This window comes from Numenius arquata, chromosome 7 (assembly GCF_964106895.1).
Source record: "Numenius arquata chromosome 7, bNumArq3.hap1.1, whole genome shotgun sequence".
Lineage (NCBI taxonomy): Eukaryota > Metazoa > Chordata > Aves > Charadriiformes > Scolopacidae > Numenius > Numenius arquata.
Window position 1 is genome coordinate 41,579,747 of NC_133582.1, and position 17,273 is coordinate 41,597,019.

Sequence of the window (17,273 nt, forward strand, 5' to 3'; positions counted from 1 at the left end):
TGTAATCGAAGCAAAATGATAGCTTAGGCTGTCAGAGGGTAATAAATTAAATGCCTGCATCACTCAAAATATCGCCTTCCCTTCACCATATTGAGTTCTGTGCCAGAGACGCTCCTTTTCCTTTTTATGTAATTCTTTATTCCAATATTACCCATGCAAAAGGCCGGCAGGAAAATTTTCTTCCTTGCAGTGAGCTGATGTACACACACAGACACCGTATCTGCTCCTTGTTTCTTTTCCTTTGATAGCGCCTGTAACAAAAATACAGGGATGCTTGTAAGGGCTAATGGCAACCAGTAATAAGAGTGCACATCCATACATTATTACTGTCTTTAAAGAAAAAAGCAAATTGCAACAGCTGTATCATGAGGAAAGAAAAAAACCTCTCCAGACAGAGCAAATGGAAATGACTGCACTGTGCTCGTCTCTGTTCTAAACCACAGAACTCAAAAGGGCTAAAGGTTGGTTTTAATGATCTCTTGATGAAGTGTAATGACGGATACTTTTACTGCCCAGAAAGTCCAATCCCACAGCACATTTTACTTACAGAAACGCTCTGAATGTTGAGCCGTGGATAAGCTACCCTGCCTTTGAGACCCTGGCAAGCTTCTGTATATGTTATCAGATACAATAAATAAATACCAACCAGAGGAACAATGAAACAGGCAGGGTCAGTACACAGAAATCAGGTCAGCACACTGGTGCTTGTAAAACACGGTAAACATATGTTAGACCACCAGCACAGGCATTAAATCAATACATGAGAAGATGAGGTGTTATCAGGAGGCAAGCAGCTATAGATATCTTCTAGTTTAATTGTATTTCTGCACCTCTGTAAGCTATTAGAGGTGAGTAAATATGCCAGCAGAAAGGCTTAATGATGACTTAGTCTAGCGCTTCTGTAACGCTTTCCATCTTCAGAATGCCACCTGTCTGAGACATGTAGGTAAATATTAACCCTGTTCTGTAGCTTATTTATAAGCTATCAGCTGGCAGGTTATGCTGGCGGGCTGCAGAGACTAATTTATAGCTCAGCCATGGGGAGTCACTTGGTTTGTCTGCACCTTGGAGTAATTTCATACTGTCACTAGTCCTTCTTCAGCCTGTGGATGGAGGTTTCCTTGTCCGCCAGCTCCTGCGGTGGGAGGATAACAGATAGCTGGCTGCAGAAGGCCCCACCAGCCTCCTCTCCTCTGGATTTCATGGCCAGACCTGGGCTGCTTAGGTATAGTCTGCCCAGCCAGTTTGTACCCTGGCTTCTTAGCAATAGCTAGGGATAGCCAGGGCCACTTTATTATTACCTTTGAAAGAGCCTTCTCTTACTTGCCAGAGAAAAAAACGGTCCTGACCTCATATTCCCACGTGTAAATCTGGAGAAACAATGCTGAAACCGCTGGGGTTGCAGCATTAGGGCCAGAGAGGTTACAAGGGAATTGATTCCTTGCTATTTATTGATCACGCAGAGGATTTGATTCTTGCTGTCTTGCAAAGAGTCAACCAGAGAAGAAAGGACATTTCATTAAGGAAATAAATGTTTGGCGTGGATCGTTCTAGAGGCGAGGAGACTGCATAACAAATGATTTATGGCCACTTTTAATATCTTCCCTGGTAGCCTAATAGCAATGTAACACACTTACATCTATCATTTCCGAACTCACCATAACCAGTTAAAAAGCAGGTCTTTAAAGACAAGTAGGTGATACTTTCTGGACACTGGCTTCTTGGCATAGGTGTTCCTGCTGCCTTGGAAACGGGATGCCGCTGGTGATCAGGGATAGGTGTGCAGGGTCTGTGGGGTGGATGGCACACAGCACAGCCGGAGCTGTGGAGCAGGAAGCAGTCAGAAGAGCACAGCAGGGCACAGCTCTGCTCCCTGTGGGGAAAGAGCCAGCACCGTGCTGTGGTTTGCAGGCTAAAGCATGCACACACTGAGGTAATAAAACTGATTTGGGTAAGTCTATTTAGCCTGTATGTACTGAGATGTTAATGGCACTTTACGGCACTCTGCACTAATGGGATGGCTGGTGAATGCACATTTTCATTCCCCTTCTGCTATTTAACTTGCCAGTGAGTCACTTCTGCTCATCGCACAGGCCAGTATCTGATAGCATCATTAGACAGTGTGATTACCTCATAAATCACACTGCTGTTAAAGCAAATCCCCAACTCCATAGAACAGACATAGATGCGCATTGTGAATACCTGTATGTCTGTGAGTCTCTGTCTTCCCTGCAAGCACGGGTTATATTCGGTCCCATTCTTCTCCAATATACTTTACCCCAAGAGAAATCCCTCATTTTAGTTGCAGTGGCTACCTAAACTTTTTGTTTGTTCCTTTTAACTTCGTGAATTACTTACATGCAAAATGAATCACTATGACGAGTCATGATGAGGTGGAGAATAGCTCTCTGCACTAAAGGAGCAAGCCCTCCCATCTTCCAAGTTTCTCATCCAAAAAACTTACTCCAGTCCCAAGAGTTAGGTCCAGGGCATGGTATGGCCGGGAAGCCAGTGGTGAAGGATGTAGTCAGAGATTGAGCAAGATCAGGTGAAGTGGTCAGGGACAGAGAATCACAGAATCACAGAATCTTCATGGTTGGAAGGGACCTTTGAGATCATCGAGTCCAACCACAAAAAACCCACACAAAACACCACACACCACACCCACCCACAAACAGACACAAACCAACAATCTCGGGCACTAGAGCATGCCCTGAAGTGCCATGTCTACACGTTTCTTAAATACCTCCAGGGATGGCGACTCCACCACCTCCCTGGGCAGGCTGTTCCACTGCCTGACCATCCTCTCAGTAAAGTAATTCTTCCTAATATCTAATCTAATCCTCCCCTGCTGCAACTTCAGACCATTTCCTCTGGTCCTGCCATTATTCCCTTGGGAGAACAGTCCAACACCCACCTCTCTACACCCTCCTTTCAGGGAGTTGTAGAGGGCAATGAGGTCCCCCCTCAGCCTCCTCTTCTCCAAACTCAACATGCCCAGTTCCCTCAGCCTCTCCTCGTATGACTTGTTCTCTAGACCCCTCACCAGCTTGGTGGCTCTCCTCTGGACACGCTCCAGCCGCTCCATGTCCTTCCTGTAGTGAGGGGCCCAGAACTGAACACAGCACTCGAGGTGAGGCCTCACCAGTGCTCAGTACAGAGGCACCATCACTTCCCTACTCCTGCTGGCCACGCTGTTCCTCACACAGGCCAGGATGCCATTGGCCTTCTTGGCCACCTGGGCACACTGCTGGCTCACGTTAAGCTGGCTGTCCACCAACACCCCCAGGTCCTTTTCTGCTGGGCAGCTTTCCAGCCACTCTGCCCCAAGCCTGTAACGTTGCCTGGGGTTGCTGTGACCAAAATGCAGGACCCGGCTCTTGGCCTTATTAAACCTCATCCCATTGGCCTCGGCCCATTGATCCAACCTGTAGCAGGTCAAAGCTAAGGAGTTCAGAGGCAGGAGCGGCGTGCAGAGCGGGAGACTGAACCAATGACCAGGAGCACAAATCTGGAGCATAATGGCAGCCCAGAGTCAGGCCAAGCAAAGTCAGGGCATCCCAGCATCCCCCAAAGGACAGCCTGTAGCTCGACTGCCTGGGACCCACAGGTCAGGCTCAGAAAGCCTCTGACATTTTGGCTGGCCAAAAGTCTTTGGGGCAAGAGGAGTGGTGAGCCAGCCAGAGACCTCTAGCACAGCACGCAGTAATGGCACTGTGCCTCTTCTGCTGCACTGTGGTCAGCTGGAAGGGTGCGGGAGAGCTGGAAACTCTGTGGGGCAAGCGAGCATGCGAGCAACTCATGCGAGCAAGCACGGTGATGCCACGTGCCGGAGATTCTGCCTCAGGTGTCGACTTGTGCCCGCAGCACATCAGAGTGGGCTTGCTGAAGTTTCTACAAAGAAGCACTCATGCGAGCATTCACAAAGCCTGGGATAAAGCTGTGCACTGCCTACACCCTCTCATGGTCACGACCAATTCTGTGTGAATCGTGTTACCGTTCAGATACCATGGGGTTCATCACAGAGGCCTGGCTTTCATTAATACTGCCTCCAATTACTATTCAAACACATGCTTTTACTAACCATCTCATACATTTTTGCACTAATATTTCGCTTTCCTTAATATGCAGAAGGTAATCTGGAAACAACTTTGACCTTTAAGACAAGGCATAGCTTGTTTTTTAAATGCCATTTTCTGTATAATGTACACAGGACTGTAACCTTATTAGATACAATTTCTGGTTATTAATGACATGAAGCATAAATATCCATACTCTTAGCACGCTCTCCAAGAATAAATATCCGAGACTATTAGCAAATACCCTGCTGAATTCAACTACCAGTCATGTAGCTAATCACTTGGACCTTTGGGCAAAAGCAAAGCTCACATAACAGCGCTACTGCCACAACCAACTTGCAGTACTGGCCAGGAATGGGTTCTTCCGTGAGAACAACAGTGCTAATTGTTTTATCTTGCCTTCATCTTCCAACAGGAGCTCGGAGAAAAGAAAATTCAGGATACGCAATGAAACACACAAGGGCAATATACTCTTATTCAAAACCATTGCGCATGGAGTATTCTGATATGTTGGTCAGTGGAAAGAGGAAAGCACCAAAGTTGAGGCGGGGTCTAGAAGCCAAAGCGCCAATGGAGAAAAATAACTTAGGGGAGGAAGTGTGAAGTCTTGAAAATGCAAGAAGCCTAGAGTACTGGAGCAGGCAATGTCCGCACAAATACCCTTCAGCCGTGACATCTTCCGTGGATTCCATTTGCACAGCACCTTGAGGTGCAAACAACTGCAGAAAACCTTACTGGATTGAAATGTTTTTCAAAAATTCTGTCTGCCACTGGTAACTAACAAAATGAAGACTTTGTTTGAGTAACTGGTATTTGTTAAACACCTGAGGTACTCCCTGGGCAGCTACCTTCAACAGTGGAGAAGGGCAAAAGTCAAGAAAGCGTGACTGAGCACACTGAAACTGGAGTCAGTCAGAGCGGCTCCAAGTGACTCTTTAGACCAGCTCATATACGTGGTGATTTTGCTTTTTCTGAAGCTAGCTCCATGCTAGCACAACGTGGTAAGTCTCACCAAGCAGCCACCAAGAGGAAAGCAGCTTCTCAGATTTGCTCCAGCTATCTGCTCCATGGACATGTGTCCACGTCAGTGGGCCTCCGTGACTGGCGCAGAGGTTAGTGACTGCTGCCCTCAGCCCTTGGGCCTGCCATCTCTCAGGGGTTTCACCCTCCTGCCCACCAAGGAGAAGGCTCAGTTGTTCCAGCACAGTGGGGTTAACTGGTAAGTATTGCAGTGCTGTGGGGTGAGCTGAGATGTGGTACTTATGCCAAGCTGTGCTGATGTCCTCTACTGTGCATCAGAAGGGCTCTTCACATGACCTGTTCTTTCAGCATATATTTTCTGTGTGTTCTCTGAATTGATCAAACCCCCAAATTCCAGTTCTCTGAACTAACTCAAAATCCTACAGTAATATAGAAACTTATACCCTGCAATACATTTATTTACTAAATTCATCAAATTCTAACAACCGCCAAAGCTTAAATTAAAAACAGAGGAGCTGATACATCCTCCTTTCCTTATGCTTTATCCAGACTAACTGCTCAGTGCTTTGAACTGATGAATAACGATCAATTTCTCAAAATCACTGCCGTGAACATTGATTTCGCTCTTTCCCGAAGTCATGCTCGGCGCTTTACAGCCAGCAGTGCACGGACCCTCCAGCACCCTCCCTTCCTCTGCTAACTACAAGCCTCGAAGGATTAGCGTTGCCTGTAGCAAGCTTTTTGCTGAATTGCTCACATATTACATCGCTTCCTAAACAACCACAACTCTAAGCATGCTGAGCAATGACAGGCAGTACAGCAGCTCGAGGAAATAAAGGCAAGAAAATGAAGATGGTCAGTGGGAAAGAACATTTTGGACCTCTTAAACCCTTATATTCAAGACAGGCTTATTGGCAGATGAAGTATGCTGGTATCATTGAGGAGCTCAGAGCAGTAGTTTGAAAATATTTTATGCGCATTGTCACGAGTAATTGGTTTTACCATGAATGTGGGATTGGAAGATACTAGGAAGTAGCTAAGCATAACTATTATTTGCCAAGTAATAGCAGACAACACATGCTTGGGAACTTGCTGTGAATGCTTTCTGTTGCTACAGTCGACCTGTAGTCCTCACACTGCGGATTTTGATATTTTAAATACATTACAGAAATGTATTAACTCTTTGATGTTTCCCAGCTTACAAGCTCTCTGAATATCAGTGTTGGAAGGATTTAACTGGCATTTAAAGAAGTTATTTGGTCAGAAATGTCATTAACGTTATTCATCATTATAGGTTTCTCATTATCTTTTTATATGTAGCAGAAGAAAGATAGCTACTTGATCGCCATGAAGATACTGAAGATAGTGCAGGTATCCGCTGAATCACACGTAATTTGATGAAACTAATTGGGAAATTTTCAAAAAGTGATCCTATTCCTGGCACTATGGTAAAAGACCTTCCAATCACACAGCCTCGCCAGGGCTGTTCTCGCGGTGATCAGCAGGCGTTACACGCACAAAATACAGTTCTTGGTTTTGTTTTTTGAAGAACTGCTTCATTCAGAGCCTGCTTCAGGAGAGGCTGTTTTTCTTACACGGGTAAAACCACTGATTTCGCTGTGCCCTGCGCATGGAGGAAAACAGATTAGCCAATGTTGTTTTCTTTCTGTACTTTGTGTGTGGGAGGAGAGTAAATCTCTCTGACCCATTCCACCCACGACACTTCAGTTAGCATTGGGCAGCACCATTATCAATCTCGCCGGCTGAATTCAGGGAACTCAAAATTGTCACAGGCATGAAAGATTCCAGATGTAGGAGGAAAATAAGAACTGTCTTCTTCTGTCTTAACGCAGCATGGGCTGGTGCCGGTAAGTGTTATGATGGCAATCTCATGGGGAGAGAATAGGAGTCTCTGTTTCAGAATTGAAGGTAAGTAAGTACATTTTGGAGGATGAGTTTTGTCACGGGCAATCCACTCTCACATCAGGGTAGTTAGAGCAAAGCCTATGGAATTACATTTTGTATGCATAGGAAAGGTTCCCAAGGCAATACCTACAGCAATTCCTAGTCAAACTCTGAAAAAAACCCAAACCCAAACAACAAAGCAAACGAAAAAGGCCTGCAAAACTCTCAATACGCATTAAAGGCATCAGTACACAGCTCATATAGTGCACGGACACTCCCAGACAGCTCAGAGAAAGATCTCTTCTGCTCAGAATGGCTTTCAGGCTAAAACCTCATTCACTTGCTAAATTGTGAATACAGTTTCCCTTAGCTGCCCCACAAGGACCGATGGAGAAGCGATAGCTGCGGAGTGCTCCACTGGCACGGACTGCCATCAGCTGAGGGCAAGGGGAACAAGAGGTCTGCTGGCAGTGGTCATCTCCAGAAACCAGTACAGCTATATTAATTTTTAGTGAGAAACTGCCACTTGCGTGGGCTTGCTGTAAATTTATTCCCACCATAATTGTGCTTCCAGGACAGAGGGAAAGGTGATATATGGCTGGGGTGGAGGACACAGGCATAAGGCCTCTGTCTTCATGGTCCTAGCCCTGAAATGATCCTACAACTACACAGTGGGTGTTGGGGCACCATGGCAAAACCCCATCTCGGGGAAGGGATAGGGCATTGCAGGGCTGCACTGGACACACTGTGAGGTAAACACCATGCCTCAGAAGTGGATTTCTCTGGGTTAAGAAAATGATGTGACCCTGCATTGTTAAGTGCTTTACATGTCCTGGAGGAAATGAAAACATCTCAAGAATTCATAGTAAGTATTGCCTGAAGAAAGTAGTTTCCAGTTTCCATTTAGGAGCAACTACATTGCCGGCATAATTAGGCACAGCTCACATTCCCCAGAGAAAATGTGATGAAACAGTGCAAGAAAAGAAATGAAACAGCCCCATGATTAAATCTCCACCAGCTACCTCCACACCAATTTTTTTCATATATTCACCTCCTAGAAAGTATTTCTTACACCTTGGGGGATTCTTTCATATACTTTTGGATTAATGAGAATCTCTTCCAGTAACATTCGTCACTTAGTAATGATTTGTTTTTAATATATCAGCTCACAGCAGCACCTTTCAATGGGAAAAGCATTTCTAGAGTACAGCCATTGCCTGGCTAAATTGTGGACAAAATTGTGCAGAATACCTTAATTTAACAACGTAAGGCTTAAACCATGTCCTTAAGTGCAAAAAGAAAGAACAGAGAAGGAATAAAATCATGTTAATGTTTTGCATTTCTATTGTGCTTCACATGCTGAAAACACCATACGGATTTAGCTCATTAATCCTTTCACTACCAGTGAGAGAAGCGTAAGTATTATTTCCTCCACAGCTAGAGAGAGACACGGACAGACATGTGGTTTCTCAGAAGGCTTGAGCACTCACAGACTCCAGCGTGAGCTGTACGTATCGATCATCCTCCAGAAGCAGGGCTGCAGCCAGTTGTCCTGGCCAGTCAGTCAGTGACTAGTGACGCCAGAATGCTACTAGATCAGCACTTGAAAAATCTGCCAGGACCCTCTGCCTGTACCACTTCTCTATCCAGGCGAGGGACTTACAATTTCTGCACAATCCAAGGTTTTAATTAAAAAGTAATGGTTTCGACCCTGTAGTTGCATAGCTGAGCTGAGCGTAACTTTAAACACTGATCCGTTCCTAAGTGAGATCACTGCTTCTCCAGCTGTGCAGAGCTTTGCCAAGACGTGAGACACCTACCTTTGGTTAGAGCAGAAGGCAGGGTGAGGCGCGTCCTGACATCACAGTGGAGGATATTTGGGAAGGGTGGCATGCAAGAGCTCCCATGATTCATGAGATACGGTTTTGGGGAGGTGCATGAGTACAGGCTTATTCAGAGAAAGGACTTTGAGGAATTAAGGTGAAAGGAAACTCTTCAAATGGGTCCACTTCTCATTTACTACAGGAGGACACAGTAACTTAGGGCCCCTGCTCACTGTCTGGGGCAGAAGTGTGGACAAAGTCCTGTGACCACAGGACTGGTGGGAGAGACAACTTTGCCCTTGGGTTTTTGCCCTCAACACAAGGTTTCCTGTTCATCTTTGGCTTGTAGGTGTCACAGACCAAAGGCGTGAGAGGTACGGTCTGAAGGGGTGAGAAGCAGAGTGGAAAAGCAAAAGAAACTGATAGCAGAGTTTCCTGGGGTACTTCTTATAGCTTGATAATACCAGACGTGCTTGTGGGAAAGACAGGTGAGAAATCTGATGACAAAAAATGTCAAGATAAAAACGTGCTAGGGAAAGAGGGAAGGAAAAAGGGACATAGTAAGTAAGAAGGAGCAAATCTTAAGAATGATTAATTTTCAATGACAAGAAAAAATGGAGTGAAGTCTGGGAGACAACGGAGATAGGGACAGGACAGGATGATTAAGTAGGTAGTCTTCAAAACATATGAGTGAGAAATTGTTGGCAATATAGATCAGAATGCTGTAAACAGCATACCAGCATGTAGTCTTGTCCACAGCAGTGGTCCAGCCTGGGAAATACAGTCACACCAGCACTACTTCAATTCAGGTGAAAAGCTTTAATACCGTTCTGATTAACATTCTTGTGCTGGACAATGAGAAACGTCTATTTTACATGGATCAAAAAAAAGATATGATGGAAGAACCATATCCATTCCATAAATAAAACTTCTAGTATGTTTTCCTTTCAGCCTCGGAGAACATCTGAACAAAATTAGAGTAGATAGTATATGCAACAGAGTGCCTTGCCATCTTGTTGCTTGATTTCTAGCAATATGGAGAGTGATTTATTTTCTCTTTTTATTTATGGTATGGTGGTTCCACTCCTAATCTTTCTTGACCCTCCCATTTCTTCCCAGGCTTTTATTCTCTTTTGCCACTACTTTCACCATTTGGGGCCAAACCTGCAATCAATTATTTAAGCAAAGCACTGGAAAATGTGATTGAATATGAAGTACGGAGTCAAGTTCCTAATCCATCTTATGTCAGCTTTCTTTTTTTCTCTATGATCTTAATCGCTTTTTCCCAGTTGGTACCTTGCAACTTCTTTGCAGAATGTGCTGGCACACTTATTCTCTTTTATGCTTTTTCGATGTCTTTTGTTTCCTTTATTCTTCCGTGCTCTTCTTCTGTATCTCCATTCTAACCACTTCATGTTGCTTAGCAACGCCCAGAATCACACCAACAAGGTAAGGTCTCACTGCTTCTAGCAAGTCTCACCTTACAAGGAACAAAAATATAATTTAACTTCACACTCCCGGTGAATTCACTTCCTCAGAACAGCATTGATCTCGAATTCATGCCTCATTAATACCATGTTTTTCTACGAAAGCAAAGAACAAGTCAAGCACAAAGAAACGCACAGCATTTCACAGAATATTTGGATCTTCTGGTTTTACTCTGATTTCGGTAACCTGTTGAGAAAACACAACAGCTAAAATAAGGTTTTAGACCCTGGCTTTCCCAACACACACAGCCAGAGACTCCTCTGTCACATCGATGACTGAACTGCTACACTCAGTTATGAATCCAAACTTTACAAATGTTGGAAGATGTTTGGATTGGGAGACTTAGTCTGGCCACAAATGTAATCAAACACCATCCAGACATTTCCAGTAAACATCTTTAATATCCCAATTTTTATACCAGGCTACTTTCTCCCTTGGCATAATAGAATAGAAACAAAACCAACAGGCTAAGCTATTTTTTCCCCAATTATTTTGAACTACTTATTTAAGCAGAACTATTATGAAGGAGGGACGGGAAATGTAGCTCCTTATCTGTCACAAGCTGCCATCAATTCCAAATCACGGATGAGAACACTATGATTAGACCATGGCTATGTATCACACAAAAAATAGGAGTAAAAAGAAAAAATTTTTTCCACAAAAGCACTTTTGCAATGTGGGACACTCATCTGCACTTCTGATCTTCATTGAAATGTTCTGCTTCTGAGGGAAAAAGTGGAAACTGATGTTTTTGTTTAAAATTTGCTTTTAAAAATCAGTTACCGGTTAAAAAGATGTTTTATGTTTTGAAATCTGAATGCACTTGGGATTTTATATTTAAACATTTTCCCAGAATCATTAAAAATGTTTTTTTGAAAAAACAAGGCCATTTCCTGAAATATATTGGAAAAAAATGACATTTATTCAGTACAATTCCTTGAAAAATAACCGACATTTTCACACTAGCTTCAGAAAGAAGTTTATTTCCAAACTAGCAAGGCCCTACATTGGCCTGAGAAATCCTGGCTTTGGATTTATAAACTCTGTGTATAAAAACCAGAGAGGATCAAGAATGCAATACCTACTCTTATATCTAGATATGTATCTTTAAAATAGATTCTTCAATCTTTAGTCATACAAAACTTCAATTAACTATTTGATTTCATTGGGCTTTTGTTCAGCCCCTGGAATCATGTAATGTCAGCCCTGGAGATACTTTTATTCAGTAAGCGGAGGTCATGATGAATAATACTTACTCAGACAAGTGAGGCTTTTAATTAGTATTTTTAGGGCCTGGTTCAGTAGCCCTTACTCATATTGAGTAATATTCACCGCACAAATAGTACTGCTGTTGCAGTCATATTAATCATCAAAAGCACGGGTGAACTAAGCCCTGAATCAGTAACAACTCTCACATTTATCCAAGTACGGCAATTTTGCCCCAAATACCCACGTACCTCCTGACATACAAAACTGCCCTTGATTACTGATAACCTATTGAACAACAGTATGCTTACACAATATATAATTATTATACTGTACTACATTTTTATATTCTCATGATGGCAATCAATATGGCACCAAATAACAGCAAGACTGCGTCCATGCTAAAACTATGTATTGATCTGTATACTTCTGCTTCTAATATATCTACAAAACATAACTAAACAAGTAGGTGAGGGAGACACATCCACTTCTGAGGTCTGGATATACAGCAAAAAATGCACCAGTCTCACGCTAGCACACAAGCCTAGTACCTTCTAACGTTGAATATCTCTCTAGAGAGAGTTCCTGGTTCTTGGGAAAAAAATCTTCAATACACTTGAATTACATAAAAAAGGAAATTGAGAAATTACCTCTGTCGCTTGCTACCCCTTGCTTTCCAACAAACACACGTACATAAAAAAAGTCAGGATAATTTACCAGGAAACAAGATCTAACAAATAGTTAGTGAAGGAAAAACAGTATTACTTGTTCTGTACTATTTGCTTCTCACCATCCTTTTTCTCCCTTTTGACTTTCTGTTGTACACAGGAAGTCCTTATGTATAGATGTATGTATATATATGCATATATATGCCCGCCCTGAGTATATGAAGGATTATATATGGTGACTAATCCCACTCTTGCACTGACCCTTCTACCAACTGGTCTTAAAAATAAATCCAAATGAATAAAAATGGCCTAGAACCATCCCTAGTAAAGAGACCATAAATCTCCGCTGCCAGCGAAAATAAAATAAATAGACACTTTGGTGTCTCAAGTCAAAATCTAAAACTAGCTGGTGTGGAGATGTATCATTTCCCATTACTCTGGGCTTGAATCTTCTGCGTTTAATTCCCATGAACTTCCCATGGACGTGGGGGAAAGCTGTGTGCGCCTTTTGTTACTCAAAATTACCGGCTACTTAAGAGTCATATTAGCAGCCACAGCTATGGGAGCAGGGTTATTGGTGTTAGATGTATTAGCGACTGCAGAAAGCTCACGGTCTGCATAATGCACTTCCATTCTCTGTCCCTTACAGGAGAAACCCTGCTGCCACCTCACCCGAGGGTTCCAGGAGTTAGGTCCAGGCTAAACCCGGTGCATCAGGTAATCTCTGTGCCCTCCACTGTGCCGAAATTACTCCTTCAGGCACAGAAAGGCAGACTCTCTCTACCAAAGAGAAACGTGCTTGCCCCAAGGGTCACTGCGATCTCAGGAAACATCCTCCCTGACTCCAAAGTGCTCTTTGCACTTTGTAGCTGAGATCAGCACCCCCTTAAAATGTTGCGGTTTTTTCGTATTCTGGACAAGATTTGCCTTTTGGGGGTTTGTTTCGGGTTTTTTTTTAATGCCATCCCTGTGTTTTAAACATTTCACATTTTAGCAGATTTTTAATAGCAGCTCCACTTACAAGCATATTTATAGAAGCAAATCCTTCATCTTCTATCACACTGTTAAAGTGAAGCAGCAAAATATTCTGAGCGTGGCATTGCCTGCTCGCAAGGTTTGTATTCAAGCTGATACTGGCAGAAGTTAAAAGAGAAACCCCAAAACCATTCCAGACCAGATTTACTGTTCTTGGTAGTTGTCTGTAAGAACCACAAATAAAAAACCCTGAATAACTGAAGCTGCCTGTTTCAGACAGTAACGCCATTATCTTGCTTATGTTGATGCAATTCAAGAAAAAAAAAACAATGGCATTTCACTGGTGAAACCAGGATAAGCAAAAAAAAAAAAAGATTCCAACCTTGACTTAAAGCACGGGCTCCCTGGATCACAGTGAGTACCACGCACTGTACGCTACAAAGCCAGCACAACTTCCAACAGGAGTTCTTAAAGCTCCGACTAAATGCATCTTCATTTAAAAGAAGAAATTCTTTTTTGGCACAGCAACTTTTCTGAGGTTTATTCCATACGTAGAGCTTTTCTTTTTCGGGAGGGTGTTAAGATTAGCTTCGTGTTCTCTCGCTAGCCTTGCCTTTCAGGACAGATGCTCCTCTCTCACACGGGACATTACAGGCAAATATGCGCTCCCCAGCACGTGGCGTTTCTGTGCGAAAGAATTTGCACAAGGTGGAAATGACACTGTGTTTTTCACACCAAGGAAAGAAAAGTGGGGCTTTGTAAACCATGCATCCAGGGGAAGGTGCCCTTCAGATCAACAGGTCAAACGAACATTTCTCACAGCGACTGGACTCCCTGCTTTCTGAAAACACCACCACTGCGATTGTTTACTCGAGTGACGTGCCCGTTAAGATCAATAGGAGAAACAGAGAGGGTAGAGGTAGCCCAGTAGCATGGAACATTTTAAAATCTTCATTTATTTCTGCTGTTTGTCAATCTTTTTCTCTCTGCATCTTTTTTTTTCCAGATAGCATACACATAAAGCATGCATTTATTTTGTTCTCAATTAAAAAAATAGGAATCCTAAGAATTTAACCCTCTCAGACTTTTCATCCAGTCATTTCCACCAAACATAGGGAAGAAAAAATATTACAAATACAGCAAATTACCCCCAAGTGAGTTCATGGGTCACTAACAAATTAAATACATTAATGTTGACAAAGGAATGAGAATTCCTATTGCAAATCTTTCTCACGCAGTTCGCATTTTGGTTTTAGATACTTCAGCTGGACTATTCACATCTAAGGCAAAGGAAAACAACTTCTTATAAGGCTAAACAGTTGGAAGTATACAACAAACAATATTTTGGGCTACGCAACTGTCTGCTTTGACAAGAAAATCTTGCAAATCTTTCTTCCTCGCATGCGTGCACAGTGGCAGCTGCCATCTGGGGTGGACCTTCTCTCGACCCCACAGGCTTTCTGTGAGCAACCCTGGTAGATGAAGAAGAGGTCTGATATTACCATGCTTTCAACAAATACGCTGTGCCTGAGTTGTTTTTGAGGAATGCGCTTTGGGGAAGTCAGAGACTTGCCTCCGAGCTGCTTTTAATACGTCCCAAAGAGGGTGCCTTCTCTTCCCAGGACCGAAACCACCCAACCCAACACCATGGAGAAAGCCGTCGCCTGTGGAGCAGTGCTAAGTAAACCGCCTTGGAGGATCTCTGGCACAGCCATGTTCCCCATCCCACCCTGATGTAGGCAAATAGACCTAAATCTACTGTAAGGATAGGACAAACCACCATTCAGAAAGGGTTTGGAATTCCCCTTTTTCCACCAACAACCCCAGTAATATCATCCCATGGGGAAAGGAGCTTGGCAGCCCGTTTGCAGATGGGGAAATCGGGCAACCCCTCCATTCCACCCTGGCAAAAACAGACTGACAAAAGGCTACAGTGGCTCCAGAAAGAAAACCTCTGTATTAAAAGCCAAATAACGCGGAGCTACAATATTAAATACACACTATCTCAACTGGGAAATACAGTGTAAAAGGTTCGTTAAAGTTCAGCTTCAGCAATAACTATATATATATATATATACCGCTTCAGTTCTTCATCCTGCCAAAAAGTCTTCCCTTTCTGTAAATAAAGAAAAAGAAAACGGTATTCATTACAAAAAAAGCTACTCCAACTACAACAAACGCGGTTGAATGGGAGGGTCTTTTATTTCTTGCGCTGATTTGGGGGCTGTCTTTTTTTTTTTTTCTTCCTTTTTCTTCTTTTTTAGTAAAAGGTTCGTTTAAAACGGATATTAAAGATATAAAACGAGGATCTTGTCGTCCCCGGCGGCGGCGGGGATGCGCCCCTCAGGGCCGGGCCGCTCCCCTCAGGGACAGGACGGGTCGGGCGCTGAGGCGACCCCGCGGCCGCTCGCGCCGCGCCTGACGCGCTTGAAAGGAGAAAATGGCGGCAGGGTTCGTCCCGCCACACCACACGACGAAGAGGAACAAGGGGGTCAGTCACCGGGAGAGAGGCTACTTGGCGGCGGCAGTGGTGGTGGCGGTGGTGCTGCGGCGCTGCTCCATGCCGTTGGGCAGGAAGCCGGCGATGATGGGCACCGGCCAGATGAGGGCGGCCACGCTCCACACGATGATGACCAGAGTCATGAAACACGCCACCAAGGTGGACTCGATGGGCTTGCGGTTCAGCCGCCAACCCGGCTCCCCCTTCAGCTCCTCCAGGCTGAAATCCAGGCAGCAGAAATTCAGCGGCTCCCCTTGCAGCCAGTACTGGCCGGGCTCCGCCGCCGGCGGGTAAGAGAGCGAGGAGGAGGAGGAAGAGGAGGAGGAGGAAGCAGCAGAGGCGGCGGCGGCGGCCTGAGGCGCGGTGCCCCGCAGGCGCCCGACCCGCCGGCCCCGCACCCAGCTGCAGCCCACGCAGAGGCGCAAGTCCTGCTGGGCGCCGCCGGCCGCCAGCCCCAGGTGCTCGATGAGCAGCGGCGGCCCCACGCGGTGGAAGGCGGCGGAGAAGAAGGCCCGCCCGTGGCTGTTGGTGGAGAAGAGCAGGAGGTCGCACTGGATGCCCAGCGGGCGGCTCCAGCGCACCAGCAGCGAGCTCAGCATCTGCCGCTGCACGCTGATATTGCAGTGCGGGTCCTCGGCGGGATGCGGCTGGGGACGCGGCTGCTGCTGCTGCTGCTGCCCGGAGGAGGTGGGAGCGGAAGGGAAAGGCTCTCGGCTAGGGGCAGCCGACGTGCCCGGGCTGGTGGTGGCGGCGGTGGTGCTGCCGCCTTCCTCCTTGCTTGCTGCCCCGTCGAAGTCCATCTCGAGGCTAGGCAAGGAGCGGGAGGAGGAGTTGGCAGCGGGCAAGAAGAGCTCTTGCTCCGGCTCCTCCTGCCCGCTGGCGGCCGCCGAGGGGCTCCAGCCCTGGCCGGCGGGCAGGCAGGCGGCCAGCAGTGCCGGGAGGAGCAGCGGCAGCATGGCATTGACTTAGAGCCGGAGAGGAGGCAGCGGAGGAGGAGGAACGGGAGGCTGCATGGCGCTGCCGGCTGCCATCTGGGAAGGGGAAGGCACTCTGCTCTCGCCCAGAGAAAGGGAAGGAGGGTGGGGGCAGGCGAGGGGGTGGGCGCGGGGCTGGGGCTGCCGCGGCGGCGAGGCGAGGCGAGCCGGGAGCCTCGGTGACGGCAGCGGCTCCCCCCTTCCCCGCCTCCTCCGCCCCCGGCCCGGCCCGGCAGCGCCCCAGCGGGAGGAGCCGTGAGCCCGGCCCGGCCCCGCCGCCGCGCCCCGAGGTGCCGGCCGGGCACCCCCGCAGCTGCTCTCCCCGGGGCAGGCAGCGCTTCCCGGGACCCCCGCACGGCAGAGGCGGCCGCTCTCCCCCTCGGGCGGGGACCGCTCTCCCCCTCGGGCGGGGACCGCTCTCCCCCTCGGGCGGGGACCGCTCTCCCCCTCGGGCGGGGACCGCTCTCCCCCTCGGGCGGGGACCGCTCTCCCCCTCGGGCGGGGACCGCTCTCCCCCTCGGGCGGGGACCGCTCTCCCGTGCCGCCCGCCGCCGCCACCTCCTCCGCAGGGGGGAGAGCTGAGATCCTCGAGCCCGCCGGGTCCCCCCCCTCCCCCGTCCCCCCCTCCCCCGTCCCCCCTCTCCCTGCCGACCTGTGGGGCGGGGGCGACGATG

General features: G+C 46.5%; 1 protein-coding gene across 1 annotated transcript; it reads right to left on the bottom strand.

Moving 5' to 3' along the window:
* Positions 1-15,636: 15,636 nt before the first annotated feature.
* TMEM158 (transmembrane protein 158) lies at positions 15,637-16,581 on the bottom strand. Its single transcript, XM_074150993.1, has one exon. It carries the CDS (start codon positions 16,579-16,581, stop codon positions 15,637-15,639), a length of 945 nt encoding a protein of 314 aa, XP_074007094.1.
* Between the last annotated feature and the right edge of the window lie 692 nt (positions 16,582-17,273).

Bases quoted from the DNA above. Each gene is read 5' to 3' on its own strand.
- TMEM158 (XM_074150993.1), bottom strand. From the start codon at position 16,581: ATGCTGCCGCTGCTCCTCCCGGCACTGCTGGCCGCCTGCCTGCCCGCC.